The following is a 22,218-nucleotide window of genomic DNA, read 5'->3' as shown; positions in this document are numbered from 1 at the left end:
ACCCTTACCAGGTAGTTTTCTACATCCCCCCCTCTGCCATACTGGCATATGACGAGTAAACTTATGATGGTTTGTGGAACAACCGACTATTATTCCATTCTAGTCAATGATGAACCTAAAGGTATGATAAATCCATCTCAAGGTATACGGCAAAGAGATCTACTCTCCTTTTCCCTTTTTTTTTTTTTGGTTGAAATTTACACGAACTCATATCACAAGTTGTTACTCTTGAGTAATATACGAGGTTTCTCTTGATGTAAAAATAGCTCTCATTATACTCATCTTCTTTTTGTAAATGACGGTATTTTTTTTTTCAGGGTAACTCAACATGTTCACTTTTACATGGATTCATATCATAAGTTGTTACTCATGGGCTCATATCACAAGTTGTTACTCACGGGCTCATATCACAAGTTGTTACTCTATAATAATAAACGAGATTTTCCTTGGTAAAAATGACTCTCATTTGACTCATCTTCTTTTTGCAAATGACAGTCTGCTTTTTTTCAAGACAACTTAACACGCTCACTTTTACACAGACTCATATCACAAGTTGTTACTCTTGAGTAATATACAAGGTTTCTCTCAGTGTAAAAATGGCTCTAGTTTGACTCATCTTCTTTTTGTAGATGATAGTCTTCTTTTTTACAAAACGATTCAACACGTTCACTTTTTCAAGGAAAATTATTTTTAGATATTTTAATAATTTGTAAATTCTTACAATGCTTGGTTCAATCCGACAATCAAAAACCCATAATCTTAACTAGATCCTGATTTAACAAACTAGACAAGGTTCACGTTTCTATGATAAAATGTCATTTTTTTTTCAATCAAGATTTCTTGTGTTGTGCAGCGATATGGATTTACCCTTATGTCTAAATTCTAATTTCTTCTATTGATGTCCTTCATAAAATGGGACGCACTGATTCTAATATTAGATGTTGACTGTAGCTCGGTGGTATCCAATAAATGGTCCCACCAGAATATTTTTAAAAGATTAATAACAAATAAATAAATAAATAACGCAGATTTCAAAAATGCAAGAAACAACAAACTTTATAAAACACTTGCCAAAGCTGTCTAAAATTAGGCAGAAGCGATGGCCCAGTATCAATCCTCTTACAATCTAGAGCTTTTCCCTTGTTTTATAAATCACACAAGGAGTATAAGACCATTATTAAATTAAAATTACGGTGTAATAGAAGCATTACTAAATGGGAAAATTCAATGAATATTACACTGAAAAGAGTGATTTGCCACCAAGTTTGAGAAAGGGCCTTGCGCCTAGTAACTCAAGGTACAATGACAAAAAGAGGCTGCAAGGATAAAGACAGAATTCAGATAAATAGATGCAGCATACAATTTGGTATATGTGAATGTACGGGTGTTTGTGTGTGGATGTGGATGTGGGTATGGATGGGTGGGTGTAGAAAGAGAGAATACCGTGTCTATGCTAACTGGTTTCCCGTCCTCCATAAGAATCTCGGCTATTGTTCCAGACTGATCAGCCTGCAGGGCAAAAATATCAGTATTGCAGATGTCACGCATTAGAAGTCTCAGAGCGGAATGCAACATATCAGGCGGCAATTAAATTTAGCATATTATTACCACAACAATGCATACATAAATTTAATATCCTTCAGGATTTTCCTTCAAGCCAATGTTCTCTGATTGAAATGACAATAACAATTCTCCAAATCCAAGATGGGTTTTGCTCAATTGTTATGAGAAGCGGGAACAATAAGTAATTTATCCTTGTAAAAAGCATCCATAAGACGAATAAATAAAGATCAAGAAAATGATGTAGGAACCGGCCTAAGTAGGTTTGAACACAGTGAAGGAGGGAAAGTACCTCAATTTCATTCATTAGTTTCATGGCCTCAACTATGCAGATGGCCTGACCTTTTTGGACTTTATCTCCAACCTGAAAAAGGGTAAGATTATGATTTGAGGGAATATTGTTTATCCCTTATATTGAATAATGCAGTATATACAAACATTGCACATCGGCATTCATAAACACACAAGTAACTTGTTCAACACACAATTTCTCATCTGCCATGTCTTTTGAGGGACAAACCCTTAAGTCGTAAGCTCATTAAGGCAGACACTCACCTTGACAAATGGTGGTTCACCAGGTGCAGGACTGCGATAGAAGGTTCCAGCCATGGGGCATTTCAGTGGTGGATGAGATGAAGCGCTTGCCTTTGCAGGTGCGGGTAAGGCAGGTGCTGGTGCAGAAGGAGGAGGGCTTGCAGGAGCAGCTGCCGTGGCTGGTGGTGGTGGAGATGGAAGCGTCGCATAGGTTAGATGTGGTGGCATACTAGCAACAGGGGCAGATGGTGCTGCCTGCTGCAAAGCTTCCTTCTTTCTAATTATGAGCTCACAGTCCATTTGCTTCAGTTGCAGCTCTGAAATATCTCTTGAATCCACAAGTCTGCTCATGAAAATGAAATAACTTCAACAGAAAGCACAATGTGGCTAATATGTATCAAACAGCAAATAATGCATTCAAGCATGTGTATGCAAGAGTCACTTTGACTTACTTGACAAGGTCTGATACTTGAGACATGAATGCTGAGATTGATGATACATCTGAACTAGGGTCTGGTACAGGATGCGATGACTCATCTCTCCCTTCTGACGATACAACTCCAGGCTGCGTGGAAGGTATGGGTGCAGAATTTGAAGATTTCTTGGCAGTTACCTAGAATAAAAGTAGCTTTAGTAGATGCTTGTGATTATATCTCATTTTAAAGACAACTTTTGGGTTTTGGATTATTGAGAACAATCTAACCTCATTAAGCTGTGCGCAGACCTTCCAGACAGTGGATTGCTTCAAATTAGGGATCTGCAGAACGCAATAATCAACAAAACAATAAGATTTTTTTGGCAGCAAAATTAGCCTATCATAAACAAAACTGCATGTACGAGAAAATATTCATGTAGTGTGCATTGATGTTAGTCAAAAACCTTCCATAAGGCCAAAGATACTTGACAGGTTAAAAGCGAGCAATTGAGAATTTCACCACTCATTGAGAAATTAAAAAATATATATATACCAACGACCTTACTGCACATTCTTCCATAACTTCTGTTTTACATTCATTAACATCATGACCATGTGAAACTCTTTTGGTGTATGTGCCACAAACCACATTTAATTTTCAGTTCTGATAAACTACTAGAGATTGGAAAGGGTAATAGTGGAGAGATAGATTTGGAACTCTTTTTTTATAATCTAGATTTTGAACTCAGGATTACATACTTTGATATAATGATAAATTATCACCTGTCCCAAAAGTCAGAGCTCATGAAAAGGGTAATTTTAGTTTTTAGTCGATTAACTAATATCTAAAAATGTCTTCAAGTATGACACATAACAAACGTGGTTCATATATACATGTTAAACATAAAAATAAAAGGAAAAATTTTATCTCCAAATCGGTTTGAAGGAAAATTCCTCAATCCCACTACAAAATGACCATCACATGATTTTTTTTTAATTAAAAAAAGTAATACGACTTGTTTAAATAATATAAGTTCATGGTCTTATGAATCGCTACATAGTAGGTTGAAGAAAGAAATTACTCCAAATTTGGATGAAAACTTTGTCCAAATTATAAAGTCTAGCTTAATTATTATTTTTTTAATAAGAAGTAATAATTTTGCCGAGAGTATTGTAGCTTAATTGACACTTCTGCAGGTTTAAATCCACCTAAAAAAACTAAGAACTAATAATTGAGGTACATAAGAATAAAATAATTCAAAATCAATATCTTGACCAATACAATTCGAATAATTAGATATCAGTAAACAAATGAAAACTAATCTACATATGAATGAAAACGAGAAGAAATATATGAAAAAAAAAATCATATAAACAATGGATAAGAAGACCAGAATGTGCGAAATGAAATTGAAAATGGAGACAAGATTGAAGATTGGGAATAAGAACAAACCGGGTCAGGAAGCGAAGATCCGAAAAGCAAAGAGGGTCTGGGAGTCGACCCACGGTGAAAAGAAACCAGCTTCAAGGACTGCTTGGGTCTAGGCTGGGTGTGGTTAGTGGAATTGGAATGTCGCAGCAAAAGGGTCTTTGGACAGGGCACCGTAGACGACGCCATTTTTACTTTGTATCAGTGCTTTTTGGTTTTGGGTTTGGTTTTGGTGAGTTGGTGATGGGTGTGTTGTTTAAATGGGAAATGTGGGCGGCGAGATCGATGAGATAAGTATATGAGAAATCTGAGGATCCAAAACCAAAATGGGGGCTAAACTCTGTGTGCTATTTTTGTGTTGTATTTATTTTATTTTATAATTTGGGGTTTGTGGGGGGTTTCGATGTTTACGATGTGAGCAAAGTACATAACAAATAACAATCAATCAAAAAGAGCTGTCTATCTGTCTCTGAGGTTTGTGTTTCCCTCCCAACTCCGAGTGTGTTGTGTGCCAGTTTGACGTGGACTACTATGGTGGGTCCCTGTTATTTTGATTTTCTGAAAAATTTGACGGTGCTGATGTGAGGAGTAGAGTATCAACGGCTGCTGTTTTAAGCTTAGTTATTTCGGCCGTTTGGAGTAGGTTGCGAGTTGGGTACCAATATCAATATCACCTCCCAACAAGTTATGTGCCTTTTCCATCATTTAAATAAATTAAAAAAAAATATATATTGCTAAGATTACAACTTTTGTCATAATTTATTTACATGACCAATTATGAGAGGTGAAGTTAGGACCCACCACTCATAACTTATCATATGAGTAAGTTGTGACAAAAGTGAACAAAGTTTCTCTTCAATTCTTCGAACTTCTCATATTTCTCTTTTTTGGGTATGAATTTTGAAAAATTTAACGGTTGAATTTCATGTTTTTATGTTCTTCACATGCATATCAAATATTGTTCAAATCGGATGTTATTTACTACTGGATTAATAAACTTATTTTTTATACACAATTTTAAATTATAAAAACTTGAAATTTTAGGGGGTGTTTGGATTTCTAATTTCCATAACTCATAACTCAAAAATGTTGGGACCTATGGCTGAGAAGTTCGTTTGGATTTTCATAACTCTGTTTCCAGTTTTTGTTTCCATCACTCAATTCTCTAATTTTTGAGGGATGAGTTATGGAAATTGAAAACACATTTTAGGTGTTTTTAGTTTCCAAAACTCAGTTTTCAATGGTATTTTTGTAATTAAACACACATATATAGACCCACTGTCAGTGCCTTGTCAAGTTTGGCTCCCCCTTTCACATCCCCACCAATAGTTTTTCCTTCACACAAAAAACCCAACCCACAGAAACTCTTCTCCATTCCCAAATCCAAGCATATCACACTTCATCCCCTTTGCCCAACCACGCCGACCGAGCCCCCACCTCATCCAACTCGCGGCGAACACGACGGCGAAGTTCTGGACTTGGATTCTTTTTTTCCTTTTTTTTTTCCCTGGGTTTCCATTCCTTTTTTTTCTTCTCGATTTCGTCGAGGTTGTCGCTGTTGTTGATGTTGATGTTGCTATTGCTGCTGTTGTGGCTGTGGTGGGTTTTGGAGTTTTTAAGGAGTGGTGGTTTTTTTTTTTTTGGGTTTTTGGAAAAGAAAAATACTAGATAGCCATTTGGTTATATTGTAGATATGGGAAAAGCATGAAAATAAGGATCATGGTGGGCTTGATTAAAATATGTGTTAACATGGATGAAGAGAAAAGCAGAGAAAAATAGGGGAAAATAAAGAGAAAAACGAAGGGGAAAGGCAGGGAAAAGAGAGAGAGAGAAAAGTCAACTGACATTGGGTCAGTGTGTGGGTCCCAGTTTTTTTAGTTTTTTTGGTTGAAAACATAACTGAGTGAAGGTGCCAAACGGGTTGGGTGTAGGGAGTGGGGTATTTTGAGTGATGAGTGACGGAAATTGAGTGAGGAGTGATGAGTGATGAAAAAATAAAATCCAAACAAGGCCTAACATTTGTTTGATGACAGAACAATTGATCTTTGATATTCTTGAAAGTTTGCAAGCATGAAGAATATAATAAGAACATGTAATCTAACAGTTAGATTTTCAAAATTTACACTCAATATAAAAACATATGAGAAATTTTGTTTGACAAAACTTGTAGTTGTAGCATTTTTCAAAAAACAATAATAATAAAGTTAAGCGTCTTTCTTTTAATGCAAATTGGGCCAACGACCAAATTATATCTTTTTCTTCTTTTCTTTTCTTTTCTTCCTTCCTCTTTTTATTTGTTTATTTTTTTAAGAGAATCTAATGAGAGGATATCTATCTCCAAATCCAAAACTCCACCCTAACCCATTATGAAACAACTATCCAAATTCAAAACTCAAAACTCCACCTCCAAACCCACCACTAAAGTTATCCAAATTCAAAACTTACCACGAGAAGTTGCATCTTAAAATGATCAAGTAGTTTTTTCCTTATTATTTGTACAACAATGCCATTTCTTTTCCATTAGAGAATTGTATCTCGACTCAACTCTTATTAGTAAACATAAAAAATCAATTTGTCTATAAATCTTACACTGTGTTTGGTTGGGGTGAAAATAGGTAGGATGAAAAACATAGGGAAGAAAATAGGGTAGAAAACAGTGTTTTCCACTGTTTGGCAAAAGAAGGAAAATGGGGAGGAAGGAAAACCCAGGAGAAAATTTTCTCTCCCGGGCCCACAATTTTCATCCTCCCAAATTGGGAGGAAAATCTGGAGAGAAAAGTGCTGTGAAAGAACTTTTACACAAATACCTTCTCCTAACGTCTACAACAACCCAGAGTGGCAGAATAAGAAGAAGGAAGTAGAAAATAACCACCCAACCGCCAAACCCAACACCACCACCAAACATCGCAACCTAGCACAGAAAATTAACCCAAAATCAATGGAAAAGCAATTAGAAAACCCAACTCAAAATCAATCAAAACTCACCGGAAAACCCAACCCAAAATCATCATGGACACACCACAAAACCATCAAAATCGTTCTAAATCTAGATCCAAATTCATCAAACCCATATACAAATTCATATAAATAATCAAACCGATATACAAAATTGATGGAGCTCTCAATCAAAATAAAAACTCAAATCCCAATTTTAAAACCAATCAAAAAAAAGAAAAAAAAAAGAAAAAGAAAAAAAGAGCAAAGCTGACCCATCTGAGCCTTGGTGGGAGGAGGACATGTAGTGGTGCTTCTTGAATGCTTTGGAGTAGATGTAGTGCTAGAGAAGAAAAGAAAAAAGAAATGTGGAGATTGAAGATAGAGCTCCAGACGAAGTGCTAGAGAAGAAAAGGAGAAGGAAAGAAAAAAGAATAGTGAAGATAAGAGGATAAAGCTCCAGACGAAGTGCTATAGATAAAAAGAAAAAAAGAAAAGTGAAGATAGAGATGAGGGAAATGTGCGGAGGAGAAAAAAAGAAAAGAAACATGTGGATGAAAAAAAAAAGAGAGATAAGGGAAAAATAAAATAAAGAATAAGAAATTAAAATTGAGAAATGCTACTACAATATTTTTATAATAATTCTTAAGTGGTGGGCTGTTACTAACTAATACGGATAAAAAAAAATATTTAAGTGATGTGGTCAAATTAAAATCAGTAATAACTTACCACATATAATTTATTGTGAAAATATTGTAAAATGTTAAGAATGTAGCACTTCTCATTAAAATTAGATAAATGAAAGAAGATAGAAAAGAAATATTAAAGAAAGAATGAAGATATAATATTTAAATGGGATAGAGAAAAGGATAGAGAGTCTGTTAGAAAGTGTATTTGAAAAATTAGGTAGGCAAAATGTAAAATGAACTATTCACTTTCCAAACAGTACAAAAATTTGAAGAGTCTGTTGGAGATGCTATGAAGGAGTGTATTATGACTCAGAAAAAGAAGGAGGGGGTTAAGTGGGGGTAGGTAGGAAATAATAGAAAAAGGAAAGAGAAATATTATTTTAATAAAAAGTGTGTATAATAAATAAATTGATATGAGTGTTTTGTAAAAATGATGGTGTAAAATAGAAAAAGTAAGTTTTTTTTTTTAATAAAATAGACGGAATTTTTTAGACAGACTAATACGGTTGCTCTTATCACTTTTACCTCTTCTCATTTTACCTTCATAACACACCAACATCTAGCAGTCTAGGTTCTCTTTTTTTTTTTTTTTTTTTTTTTCAATGTGACGTGTTTACATTATAATAACATAAATTTATACATATAATGTGGTAAATTTTATATTATTTAATGACTATAAATAAATCTATTTCTTACCTATTATATAACAAGGATATAATAATCAATTTATATTAATTATATTTTCCATCATTTCCTTTTTCTCTCCAACCAAACAAAAGAGTTTTCCATATTCTCACTTTTCCACCCCTCCAACCAAACACACAAGAGGAAAAACTAAATATTTTCTATCCTCTCACTTTTCCATCCTCCTACTTTTCCACTCCTCCAACCAAACGGACCCTTAGTCTTTGACATTTTATAATAGTTGTATTTTTTCTTATATACCTGGCAATGCAATTGCAACATTTTTGTGTTGAGGTATTATGTTCAAAACAAATGTCACAGGTAATTTTTCTCAACCATCAACCCTATATATTGATTAGGTATGGTCATTTCAAAATGAAATTACATTTTTTATTTTTTGGAATAAAATGAAAATACATAAATATTACTCAATGTAAATGTTTTTTTTATTATATTGTTTCTTTCTTCCTTTGCTTGGTTAAATTTACTTTGGGTTGGGTTTATGGTCGATATTTTGATTTCTTTCTATTTCTTTTCTTTTTATACCTTTTAAGGTAATAATCTTAATTCTTTTTTCAGGTCAAGAGTTTAGGCTATGAATTTTTGACGAACCAAAACAACAGAAGAAGTATGGTATCAACTATTAAATAGATGAAGTGCATATAGGATTTTAAATAGAAAATTATGACACTAAAACCAAAAATTAAAAAAAGAGTCACATCACACGTGTGAAGTATGTGTGTGATGAGACTAGTGTTACTTAATGTATATATGTAACTACTCTTTTACATAGCGTGATTCTTGTTACATGCTTCGTGCACCCTCCTTCATGGATTGGGTCACTTGCAAGCATGTAAGTTCTGTATATGGGACACACAAGCTTGTGAGAGGCCTAACCCTATAAAGGGTGTACGCACAAAATAATTTTTGGTATGTGAGAGAGTGAGAAAATTGTTACATATAACGAATACATGAATCGTTGTCTATAGTGAATGAGACCATACATATTCCATAATAGAAATGGCTATTCTTGTATAATAACTAATAACTATTTGGTTGAAGTTGTGGTGGGATTGCAAATAGTTCAAGATGTTGAATATTTTCTTTAAAAATAGGCATGACATTGTCACCCTCTACATTGACTAATCTCTTACTAATTTGATGTCAAAATTATAATTGGTGAAGAAAAAAAAAGTTGACAATGATCGGTAGAGAGCAACGCAATGTATTCATTTATACACAAACTTTCATGTCCCTCCCCAAGCCACGTTTCTTTGCAAGTGACACTGAGGTTTTGTTCAATGAGAGAGAGAGAGAGGTTTCAACTATAATCATGTGAGATTCATATAGTATAAAATTTTGTAATTTTTTTTTTCCCTCGAGGAAAAGAAAGAGGAAGTAGAAACATTAAGGCTGACCACATGACATAAGGCCTGGCACCTGATTCTTATAATAATATGTATTTTTTTTCTCTCTCTCAATTGAAAAAAAAAAAAAAATCAATAGATTTTTAAATTTTAAATATAGTTCAATAAAATAAAAAATAGGAAAGTACAAAAAAAAAATCAACTTATCAAATTGGTCCAATTAGGGCCAATGCAGTCCATTGTCCATTCAATCTATTTCTTTCAGTTTGGTGAATTCGGTCTAATATGGTGATGCTTTGGAAGTTTGTTTAGAAAGATGAGCTGCTTCATTTGTGTCACCTTTTTAATATAATTTTGGTAGGTTCTTGATGAAATTACATTTTTCTTATGTTATTAAAGTCTTGTATTTATTTTCTTCCTAATATAAGTGATGAATTTACTTATATCTACTTTATCTTTAGGTCATTCAAGACGTATAGAGGATGAACCGTTTGTAAGAACCAAAAGCTTAAGCGTGACATTTATTATTTTACGCTCCTATTGAGCTACATTAGCGTAGCATTTCAGTCTAGTTTGGTTCACTTCAGTCCATTTGGTCCACTTCGGTCTACTTCAATCCATTTTGGTCCATTTCGATCCATTTTGTCCAGTTTGGTGATGCTTTAGAAGTTTGTTTAGAAAGATGAGCTATTTCATTGACAATTTTGTTGCATTCTCAGCATAATATTGGTAGGTTCTTAATAAAATTGCATTTTTCTTATATTATTAAAGTCTTGTATTATCTACTTCATCTTTAGACCATTTAAAATGTATAGAGAATGAATCGTTTGTAAGGAATATTAGAAAAAAATTCTAACCACACAAATTCTAACCATACATTACATTATTTCAAAATATCTCGCCCTATTACCGTGCACCCTTGGTGCGGTGGTCACTCCACCAAGTATAAGTGCTTGTGGGATGTGGGGGGAAAGGGTCGGGGTTCAAGTTTCCAGGAGAGAGTTTCATACACATATATACTTAGATTAGACTACAGTAGAAATTCTATCTTGTATATATATATTAAAAAAAAAAAAAAAAAAAATCTCGCCTTAGACAATAATTGAAAGTAAAATGCATTATATTTTGTTAAAAAAAAAAAACTTACAAAATTTAAAACAGTTTCAAATAATAAATATAGATAGCTTAATTTAGGAACGTTGTATAAACTATAATTCGTTAGAAAATAATTACACCATTTTTAAGAAGGGTATGGTATTTACACTTATAAGTCCCATATAATATTTTAATTTTTCACTTAACAAAAAAACAAATTATCAAATTTTTTCTCGCATTGTGTGGGTCTGTGACTAGTAAATATATTGGTACTACATCAATAACATGAAAAATAAATTCTTTAATTATTTTTTTTTATTGTGTTTAAATTTTGACACATCAATTTATAGAAGTTTATGTAAAATAAGATTTGAAGTATCTCTAGCTTATTTATACTACTATTTAAGGGGTTTTCCCTGTTTGGGATGGACATTATGGTGGTTTAAAAATACTTCTAAATCCTAAGTTTAAGTAGAGACAAAACTAAAGGACAATCCGGTAAAAATACATTTCTAAAACATTACCAACAAAATAGGACTACTCTGTTGGTTTTCAAATTGAGTATTAAAATATTTTTTTTATAAATTAAATATTAAGATATTTGAATTCCTTCCACGTTTTCACTTTTCTCTTTTTCTTTTTTTCTTTTTTCTTTTTTTGAATTGGCCTTAATTTTTTTTCTAAATGGTTATAATAAATTTTAAAAGTTTGACACATCTTTTTTTCTAAAAATTAGCACACACCATATCTATTTAAATAAAACCACACGTCTCTTTTTAGTTTTTCTTTGCACAGGCTTTTGGATTGCCTCAACTTTTTTCTCACTTCATCACCATCTCATATTTTAGAAAGATTTGTTTCTATTGATATTGCTGAAATTATTAATTGGTTAATTTATGTTTTTTTTTTTTTTTTTGGTAATGGTTTTATTAGTCTTACGCTTCTTTTTTTTTAATCTTTCTTTTTTATCTCTTTCTCAAGTCTATTTCTATAGTTCCTTTGATCTCCACAATTTTTTTTCTCACTTCATCACAATCTTTCTTTTCAAAGAGGCATGTTTCCTATATAAAGAGTAAAGATGAGACTGTGAGGGTTTGGGATATGTCTTGTTATCTTCTTTTTTGTTATTTTTTATATTATATTTTCATTTTATTAGTTTTATTTTTTTGAGAAACCGATATATTATATTTTCAAGTCTATTTCAATTAGTTTTTTTTTTTTTAATATTATATTTTCATTTTATTGGTTTGAAAGTGTGCATTTCTCTTCTACATTGACAGTTCTAAAGTCAAATGGAGAAGATGAATCATTACCACCAATGTTATTGTATTTATATTTAGGTAGATATTAATTTGTTTTGGTGAATTAATTTCTTTCATTTTCAGGAACTCGGTCTATACACCTTTACTATTTGGGTGGAATCATGAAAGAGTATTATTTTTTGCAATCAATGGTTATTGTGGATTTTGCTTTGGTTAATGTGGATTTTGTTTTAGTGAGGCTAGTATCACTAAAACATGTGAACTTAAATATCTAGAAACACATAATAAATAACAAATAAAAAAAAATAAGGAAAATGCTAACAAATGCCCTTAAGAGTATTGATTAATAATTCATTTAAAGAAAGTTTTTATGAAAAAAAAAAAAAAAAAAAAAAAAGGCAATTGATGTTTTGACAGCTTTTTTCATTTCCCATAAAAGTTGTGTCAAAACTTTCTTAAAATAGATTGATAATTAATGCCATAAGCGCACTTGTTAGCATGACTCAAAAAATAATCAAAATCCAACACAAACATATAGTACATATATGTAGCACCAAAGGAAATTAGAAAATATAAACCTGTTCTCTAGAGCTATTGATCTACCATAAACAAAAAAGCAAAGGAAAATTAAGCGTTGTTCATTCCAAATTATCTGCTACCCCGTCTTCCCTTTAAGTAAAAAAGACTCTTCACGTATAGGTAAAAGCCTTTTAACTGTATCCACCCATTAGGTCCATTATCAATTTGAACATCCTTTATTTTTTGGGAAGTAGGATCATACAATACCAACCGCCCTTTCATGGTCATCAGCAACAATCTAAAATTCTTCCAAAACCCCCAAAGCTTCTCAACACCGCTAATGGGTACAACCTTATGAGTTTTACTCCAAGACTCCTTAACACCATATTCATGCATCACCCATAAGTCAAAACTCGAATGTTTCCATGTATTAAATATGGAAACAATTAATTGATTCATTCAAGACACCAGGAGTTCCATGCCAATAATAAATATAGTCATCACAATCTGGCAATGGTATTGTTTGGATGAAATAATCGAATCAGTTTTCATCATCCTTTGCATCCCACCCGCCAACCAATGACACCAACCATTTATGCATGTGCTCATCAATGGATACTTGCAATGCCGCATACTCAGAGTTTCAGGAACATCATGAAGTTGTTGTAGACGACTAAATTTCTAGTTTGAAATAAATCAAACAAGTAAGATAGTTTCACAAATGCGAATTTGTATTGATGAATGTGTGATACAATTTTCTGAAATTACAGTGCTCACCCAAGCTCTTGAAAAGCCAAAAATGTACACTCCTACCAACATGCTTCAACAAACCCTTGGCCATTTGTACATCTTGGCCGCAACTGATTACTTCTTGAAGTGGGTGGTAGTTGTGCCCCTTAGGGAAGTGAAGAACGAAAAGATGGTCAATTTCATTCAAACTCATTTGATCTATCGGTATTGTGTCTGATGGGGAAGAGGTGAAGATGTTGGTTGGGTATAGCATGCAGAGCTATGGGGCTAGTCTCATATTTTTAAGAACTGTGCGTGTAAGTGATGACATAAACGGACCAATCAAGTTGTGACATGTGTCACCAATCAGACTTCGCCACGTGTCGCTCACCCATCCCCAAACTCCTATAAATAGAAGTCTTCCTAAGGCATTTAAAGGACCAACCCATCTAGAGCACAAGCAGCATCAAAGAAGATTTCAGAAGCACTCAGAAGTACAAAAGCTCTGCAGGAATCAAGTTTCAAAGACGTGTCAGCTTGTGATATGTCGGTAATTTTTCCTCTTTATAGTTGTCTCCAAGAATCAGTACTTAGGGTGTATATTTCAAATTTGTCACCAAATTTGCTTCCCACATTTCTTATCACCTTGATATCATTAGTGTTGGGATCAAACCCAATTCCAGCATGCATAAAAGTATGACTTTGAAGTCCTTTCCCCTTGGTGATATTGGATTCTGGGAGAGCCTTCACTTCTCTAGTCGCAGGATTCCATAGAAAAGTTTTTTCATATGACTCATATAAACAAAAGATACCATTACAACAATCAACAACTCGCATTGCAGCTTCCATCTTTTCGGTGAATTCTATGTGTTTAATAGCAGAGGCATCAGCAGCATTGTCAACTAGTGTTTCAGCAGAGAGCGAAGAGAAGATGCTATATTGAACAGTTCTGTCATCTTGAGAAGTTTAAAAATATTATTCTAATTTTGAAACTCAGTTAACAATATTGTATATTTTAATATAATAAAACTTGCAAGCTATTATTGTCCCTGCATTAAGTGGCTCGATATATGTATATCTTGATAGTTAATTTATGGCTTTTTTTTAAAATAATTTTTATGGGAAGTTAATTTAGGGTTTTAAGCCACTCACTAATTATTTTGATAATATTTGTAAATGTCTTTTTTAGATAAAATTTTGATTAAACCGTGTATCCATGCATCGCACAAAGTCAAAGAAATACTACAAGTATGCAACTAAATTAATATTGTCCTTGTAACGATGGTTAGAAATTTAAAATTTTATTTTAATTATTCTGTAATCAACTAAATTTTTATGAAACATATTCAACTTGTAGCCACTAGAATTTTATTTATTTTGGGAAAATTATATTTTTTTCTCTTACCTATGGGGTTTGTGCAATTTTGGTTCCTTAATCTAAGAGTTCTAATTTAGTCATTGAAACTTTAAAAAGAAAAGAATTCCGTTTCTCAAACTACTTTCCATCCATTTCTTACTTTCATTTTTAATTTCTTAAAATATGGGGGTTAATTCAATTTTGATCCCTTTAATATGAGGAGCATTTCGTTAGTGTACATGAAGGGAAAATAGAGGGAGAGATTAAATTGTTACATTTTAAAAAATTGAGACAGCAAAAATAAATTTTCTAAAAACAATATATGAAAGAACAAAATCAAACAGACCCTTTTGAAGGACCAAATTATATAATTTAACTCTTTTTTTTTCTTCTTCTTCTTCTAGACTCTAGTACATAAAATTAGGCCTACAGGTTAAAAATCGGTGTGCCAACCACAAATGCCTTCCTAGAAATATAACCGCGGTCTTAAAATCAGGCCGAACTGATTGATCAACCCGGTTAATCATGGCCAAGCTACCAATTCATTTTTTACAAGCTACTGAATTGACGGCCAAGATGGCTTAAAGCCATTCGAACTGCAGTTCAACTCTCTCATCCTCACTTCTCTTCAATTCTCTCAGATCACCTTTCTCTCCCTCTCTCTCTCTCTCATCAGATCACCGTGCGGTGGTCAAGATTTTATCTTTGTTTATTAGTTATTACTGTGAACTAACAGGTGCAGATATAGATATCGTCATACAGATTTATATAGTGTCTTAATTTTTTTTTTTTTTTGATAATTATTTGTCTTACCTATTATTTGCTTGCAGCTCATCAAACTCAAATGTTAAGAGCACCTTCACCTTAGAAAGGAAAGTTGAAATCATCACAATAGTTTCCGAAAAAGAATACAACTCCAATACCCATCATGCATACAACACAAAGGCAGATTTGAAATTAATGCTTGACATTTTAAAGTCAAATAAAAAACTGTATCATTTGAAACATATTATAATAAATGGGGATGAAAGAGAATACCGCATTCATTTGGCAGAAGAATACATTTGCTTTTATGTTCTAAGATACCACTAAAAGCTTTGAGTAACTGTCGGAACTCACAAGAAAATCAAATAATATCAGCTGACACATTAATGCCAGGTTAAACCACTTTGAATTTAGCTTAGAGCCATGTGGGGGGACGGTGTCTTCTAATTCACAATCGCAACATTGATGGCGGCATACTTATTTCTGTAAAATATAAAACGTTACAAAAACAAGACCTAAACAAATCAATCAAAATGCCAGGCCCTGACTGCTCTCCATGGGCAATTGATTTGTAAAATGGAACAAATTATCCAAGATCAGACCCCAGAAAGGATAATGATGAGTAAATAAACAAAAAATGAAAAGCAAACTAGTAGCGGTTCCAGTAGGTCCTGCGTCTGAACCAGTTGTAGTCAGGCAAACTCTGGATGGGCCCCATGGCAGCAATTGCAATTTCCTGCCAAACCAAACAATGGACGAAGACAACTTCAAAATCAAAATTTGAACATTGGACTGGCCAAAAAGTTCCATTAATTATTCTGAGTTTGATTAAGCCAGTTAGTTAGTAGGTTATAGTCCTTACCTTGTCCCAAATAAATCGGTTTGCAACACGTTTAATGGTGCTTGCATCAACAGCATCAATTCTGGCAAACAACTCTGCAAATGGTATTCTTCGGCCGTATGTAAGTAGCTGCATGCATTGGCATATCAACAAAGATATAATTAGCAATTATATGTATAGCACAGAAGGGATTTCCAGTAATATATGACATATACAGTGGTCGCCAACATATAGAAGTCACACATCACCTTTCCAAATTATCTAATTAGCCACTAAATCATAGGGGATCGATATTCCAAAATGGGGTTTGAGAGAACATACATCAAGCAAGAAACAAGATGCATGTTGAACTAAGGAAGCACCCAGTGAAGAAATCAAACTGACCAACTGAGAGGTCAAATCAGTTCCTCAAATGATATGATTCAGTTCAAATTAAACAACACAAAGACTGCACAAAAAAGTTAAGTTCTTTCTGCTTGGCAGTGTTTCCATATTACCTATTATCCTTAGGCTTAGAATACAACAACGAAAACATAAACGAATAACTGTCTTCTCTTATATATTGTTTTAATAAGAAAAGAGTCACACCTGGCGCCCAATATCTTCAGCTACAGGACTTGTCCCATCTATGTGCAGCAGAAGAGAAGATTTTAACTGCAACAAAAGATACCAGTAAGTAGCAGCGGCTATAGGAATACTAACTTATATAGAGGACAAACATGAACCTCAACAAATTTTTATACAGAAACAAATTAACACATGATAATCAAGACCTTTCTTAACCCCATTTAAGTGAGATCTGCAAAACAGCAATGAGATTGAGAAAATTCATGTGCACGCATCTAGAATTTGACTCTACCTACCACTGTTAGCATCAATAATACTATATTGTGGAGGAATATAAATTAACTCTTAGGAAATATCTGTTATTATTATTATTATTTGTTTTGCTTGGTAGTATCTGTTAACATTATCATCTAACAACCCAATGAAAGTAATTATTAAACATAAGGCAAATAAAATTTTCAGGTTATTGCCATGGAGAACACAGCAGTAACAGAGAGACCAGAAACACTACAAATTCAGATACAGTTCTCTCACATTTTACTATTAATGTAATGTGCATTCTTATCATAAATTGATCATGAATATGACTATATCTTCATTATGCAAGATCGAAAACTTCCATCCCATATGTCCAGCAATTCTTAGTCTTCCTTACAACTTTACAATTCAAACATACAACCCATTAAATCATGTAAACTTCAAGTAAATAACTCCACTCCAGAAGGAATCAAAGCTGCTAAAGTTGAAAGTCAAGTAGGCTCAAATTAATATTACCAAGTATGTAATTTGCTTGATGGTTTTGTCCCAATCTTGGATGAATCTCTTTTTTGGTCTTATAAAATTCATTATTTATATAAAAAAATATATTATCAAATAGACTTAAAATATTTCATAATGATCATGAAAAGCGCACATGTTCCATGTTATGAGATGGCCAAGTGTAATATTAAAGTCTAAAGTAGAAAGATTAAGAAAAGGCAATAAAAATCCAGCCTTGCTTTGCTAGTTACTTCATGTACACTATCAACCTGGAAAAAGTCTTTTTCTCTTAGTTAACCACTGGATTAAACAACACTTGATCAAAGTTATCATACTTGTCATTAGATAATTTTTTACTATTTTTTTCCTCCCCTTTTGTGCAGTATTCCACTAGCTTTTAGTGTGAACATCAAATAGTAAAAAACAGAGGTCTGGATTATATGATTACCCTAGGACAAAGTAATATAGACAGCTATTACTGAGTGACCAAAGGTATACCACATTAAACTGACCTTTCTCTCATGTTTTTTGAAAAGAGAAGCATACAGTTTTATGGAACAGGATGATAAACAAAAGGATACAACTGAAAATGCATAAAAAAGAGTAACAATCTGACATGTAACAAGACATCAATGGGAGACTATAGTCTATTTGTGAACATCTGGAAAAAGAATGGAAAAATTGATCGAGTGCCATAATGGTCAATCATCATTAGGAATAACAATCTGACATGTCTTAGGAATATGTCCCGCTTAATGGTCAATTGTAAATAAATGGCGCCTCTTGCAACCAATGATTAGTTTAAATAAACATTCTACGGAGAATGGGAAAAAGCTAGCAATCACTATTTAAATTGACTAAAACAATTTTGATTATATATATATATATATATATATCTTATATCAACATAAAATGAAAGCATTGGTGGCTACCTGATTACGTGCACGAGTTACATCAGCTTCAGAAACTCGATAACATAACTTGGTTGTCTCATACATTATTGCATATGCTAAATCATCCAGGCAATCCGGCTGAAATAATAAGATAGCAAACCAAAAATAATAATAATAATAAAAATCAGATATCTGTGACAATGCATTTTTTTATAAAAAAAATTGAAAGGCTCATATATACATGACTATCCAACAAACTTGCAGTTGCTGATTGAAAGGTACAGAATACAAACAATAGCAGCATCTCTTCTAAATACCACTTAAAATATCAACATATACACATACACAAAGGCATGTCTAGGGACAAAACAACCAGACAAGCAGTCATCACAACCTCAAACTGAATCTTACATCAGTAGTCACTATATTTGTTACAAACTAAAGCAAAATTTCAAGGGATAAATTGAAAAACCACTGATAACAGAAGACCCAAAAAAGAAATATGACAAAATAGGAATCAATTAAAAAAAAGTTGAATATAAAAACAATCTAATGACAAAGCCTGAAGAAGTCCTGGCTGGCTAGTGAACTTTACAAGGTTTAAAAAGTTACAATAACTCAATAGGCACTAAACTTTCTTGTCCACATTTTGTCATCAAAGAGAATAATGAGTATTCAAAAGGCAGCTGAATGCATATTATATTCTGTTAAAAGCTAGGGTAGCAGACATCACCTTAGCAACAGCATAAACACCAAATAGACCAGTGTCTTTATAATTGGTGTTAAAAGACATCATGCTCTCTGCAATTTCATTAATGCCAACCCTTTGTGCAAGCTCAGAACTGTTTAAAGATTATCAAAATTATCAATGCATGTGCTTAAAAAGGAAAATTTTGTTGATGAATTCAAGTAGCCCAAGTTAGAAATCTATGTGCCATAAAGGTGTTTAGTTCTCAAAAAGAGCTCACCCCATGTGCTTTCCTCCACTGGCACTTTTGTTCCATGAACCCAACATAGCCTGCATGACCATCAGAGCAATGGAATCTGGATCTGTCCAAGATGCTCCGCTAAAAGCAACCGCAAATTGTGCCAAAGGAATATCATCATCAATTATCCTAACCTGGTTTTTACAACATTAATAAAGTTTAATATATTAAAGAAATAATTGTTATTGGGAATAAGAAGAGATTACAGTGTACTTAAGATATGTCTCCCCCACCTCGGAACCAGTAAAATCCGTTGGTTCTTTTGCAACTAACTGAGTAGCTGTGGTGGGATCTGATGACAACTTTGTGAACAATTTTTTTACTTGCTCAACAATTTCCTCATGCTTCACAGCTCCAGAAGCAGCAATGACCTGATAGATCCCAAATAAAACACCCATTAGCATAAGTTCCCAAAGCATGCCTTGCAAATCAATGCAAAATCCAATAGAACTAAACCGAAGACAACATCTTCACCAATCCTAAGGATCCACTATATATGAGCAGAAAACTGATGAAGTCAACAGATTTTTGCATACCATTCTGGGAGCTGTATAGTGTGTTTGTATATAGCTCTGGAGATGATCTTTAGTGATTGTCTTAATATTTTGAGCAGGTCCAAGAATAGTTCTACCCAAAGGAGTGTACTGAAATGCAGTCGCATGCAAATGATCGAAAATAACTTCCTCAGTTTGCCCCTCAACCTGCAACAGTTACATGACATAAAACCTTTAATCATAAGAAGCAATATAGAAAAAAAGCACCAGCCAGATCACTACGATCTTAACAAGTAATCAAACACCTTAAATGTACAGAATTTGTGTTAGCATTTAGCAAACTAATTAAATTACAGTAAGGTATTGGATATTAATCTTCCAAATATCAGTTAAATAGTATACGAAAAATTCGATGTCCATTTGAGAACAGCTTATTTAGCTAAAATTGAAATTTTTTTGCGGAGTATGGTAGAAAAAAGCTAAAAGCTAGTACAGTGATACCCATGAATAGTACCAACAAGTGCAATGAGACCCATGTAATCGTAGCAAAAATAAGCTAAAAACTCTAATAAGCTGTGGGTTTCACCACTTTCCAAACACAATCTTAGTTCCTCAACTCCTGCAATAGCAGTCTTTCTTGTTCATCCATCATACCACTACTTTAAGACAGCAGAGAGACACCTCAAACTAATTTGAAATTGCAAAAAAAAAAAAAAAAAAAAGACTTAGAAACAATTTGTTACGTGCTGTACATTAGATTCCCCAGTTAAACGTAAACACGTGACTGCACTGACCAATGAAACACAAGCAGTATTATCATTACCAAGGATAATTAAACAGTATTATCTTTTTTGATGTTTGAATTTAATTGAGGAACCTATATAACTCAAAATCACGTGTGCTTGTATGCACAAGTTATAATTAGGAAACCTAAATACTACACCTAAACAACTGTATCTAAGTTTTACCATTGAATGTACCATACTTTGACTCAAAATCATATGAATGTGTGCACGTACAATTTATAAGCAAAAACCCACTTATATGCAATTGCAAGTTTCGTAATTTATCTATCTTTAATTGAACAAAACTTAGGTTATGATATTTTTGCTGTAAAACCCATATCCAAAACATTGGCATAGACCTTTTACCTCCTCCATTTCCCTGAGAATCACGTCGCGCTCGCGGTTGATGCGGTTATCATCAAACTTCGAATTCTGCAAGATATCAGCCAAGATATCGAGCGCCCGAGGCACGTCCTTGTCCATGACTCTAGCATAGTATGTGGTCTGCTCTCTCGAAGTGTAGGCATTGAGATGACCTCCCATATTCTCGATCTCCTCTTCCAACTGCCTCGCGGTCCGCTTCTCCGTCCCTTTAAATATCATATGCTCTAAGAAATGAGCCGTGCCGTTGGTCTCATCGGTCTCGAATCTCGACCCGGCGTCGATCCAAACCCCGACGGTGGCGGTCTTCGCAGCCAGGTTCGATTCGGTGGCGACGCGGAGACCGTTAGGCAAGGTGGTTACGCGGGTCTCCGGAGCCGAGAGGATCCGAGTGTGGTCCGTTAGCTCCGGGTGGGGCGACCCGTATTTGAGGAACCGGGGGTCCGGGTTGTCGAGCTGCTTGATCTTGGCTTTGATGGCTTCGGCTAGGCGGTCGTAGATCATGGCAGTTGGCGGAGGAGGGGAGGCGGCTGGAGCTGATGAAGGTGTGGCGATCGCGGGTGAGGTTGAGGATGATCGGACGGTCTGGGATAGAGCTGATGATACCGCCCGGTGGGACCGGCGAGATAGAGACAAGAGGTGCTTCATCGCCATGACTCGCTCACTGAGACTTTCTCTCTCTCTCTCTCTCTCTAGGGTTTGAGCGGAGAAGAGTCTTGTGAAGATATTGAAGAAAGATTTGAGATATTCAAGAGTGATGGTGTGCCAAGTTAGGAACAGTACGATGTCGTTTTGGGTTTATGAGGTTTTTTTTTTTTTTCGGATTTTATTAAAAAATAACTATAAAACCCAAATTATATATATATATATATATATTTTTTTTTTTTTGAAATGAATCCAAATTATATTATTAGTTAGGCAATATTTGAAACAAATTTCATTGAAAGTTATTGAATTGCAAGTGCATACAAAATAATTTACAATTCTTAAATTAATAAAGCAAAACTTTCAATAGTTATATATACACATACACTCAAAACTAATATAAACTGAAAATATATAAACAAAGACCATGATATGAGAAAGACACACTAAATTTCAAATTTGAATAACAATATGACTTTCTCGTAGTAATTACAATATAAACAATATAAAATATAGAACAATATCAAA

The 22,218-nt window shown here is 33.7% G+C and overlaps 2 protein-coding genes across 2 annotated transcripts; both read right to left on the bottom strand.

Annotated features, from left to right (window-relative positions):
- Positions 1 to 1,029: 1,029 nt before the first annotated feature.
- Positions 1,030 to 4,398, bottom strand: LOC115976303 (biotin carboxyl carrier protein of acetyl-CoA carboxylase 2, chloroplastic). The gene is made up of 7 exons (XM_031097503.1): positions 3,963 to 4,398; positions 2,798 to 2,851; positions 2,547 to 2,707; positions 2,116 to 2,437; positions 1,853 to 1,924; positions 1,444 to 1,509; positions 1,030 to 1,316 (listed from the first exon to the last, which is right to left on the bottom strand). The coding sequence occupies exons 1-7, from the start codon at positions 4,125 to 4,127 to the stop codon at positions 1,293 to 1,295; spliced, it is 864 nt and encodes a 287-aa protein (XP_030953363.1). The 5' UTR covers positions 4,128 to 4,398; the 3' UTR covers positions 1,030 to 1,292.
- An 11,130-nt stretch (positions 4,399 to 15,528) lies between these two features.
- On the bottom strand, positions 15,529 to 21,820 carry LOC115976302 (probable mitochondrial-processing peptidase subunit beta, mitochondrial). The gene is made up of 9 exons (XM_031097502.1): positions 21,031 to 21,820; positions 19,922 to 20,086; positions 19,619 to 19,756; positions 19,368 to 19,519; positions 19,133 to 19,241; positions 18,439 to 18,537; positions 16,769 to 16,834; positions 16,202 to 16,309; positions 15,529 to 16,075 (listed from the first exon to the last, which is right to left on the bottom strand). Exons 1-9 carry the CDS (start codon positions 21,697 to 21,699, stop codon positions 15,989 to 15,991), a joined length of 1,593 nt encoding a protein of 530 aa, XP_030953362.1. The 5' UTR covers positions 21,700 to 21,820; the 3' UTR covers positions 15,529 to 15,988.
- Positions 21,821 to 22,218: the final 398 nt, after the last annotated feature.

Source organism: Quercus lobata, chromosome 2 (assembly GCF_001633185.2).
Source record: "Quercus lobata isolate SW786 chromosome 2, ValleyOak3.0 Primary Assembly, whole genome shotgun sequence".
Classification (NCBI taxonomy): domain Eukaryota; kingdom Viridiplantae; phylum Streptophyta; class Magnoliopsida; order Fagales; family Fagaceae; genus Quercus; species Quercus lobata.
Note: the sequence above shows the minus strand (reverse complement) of the source record. Positions and strands in the feature narration are given on the sequence as shown.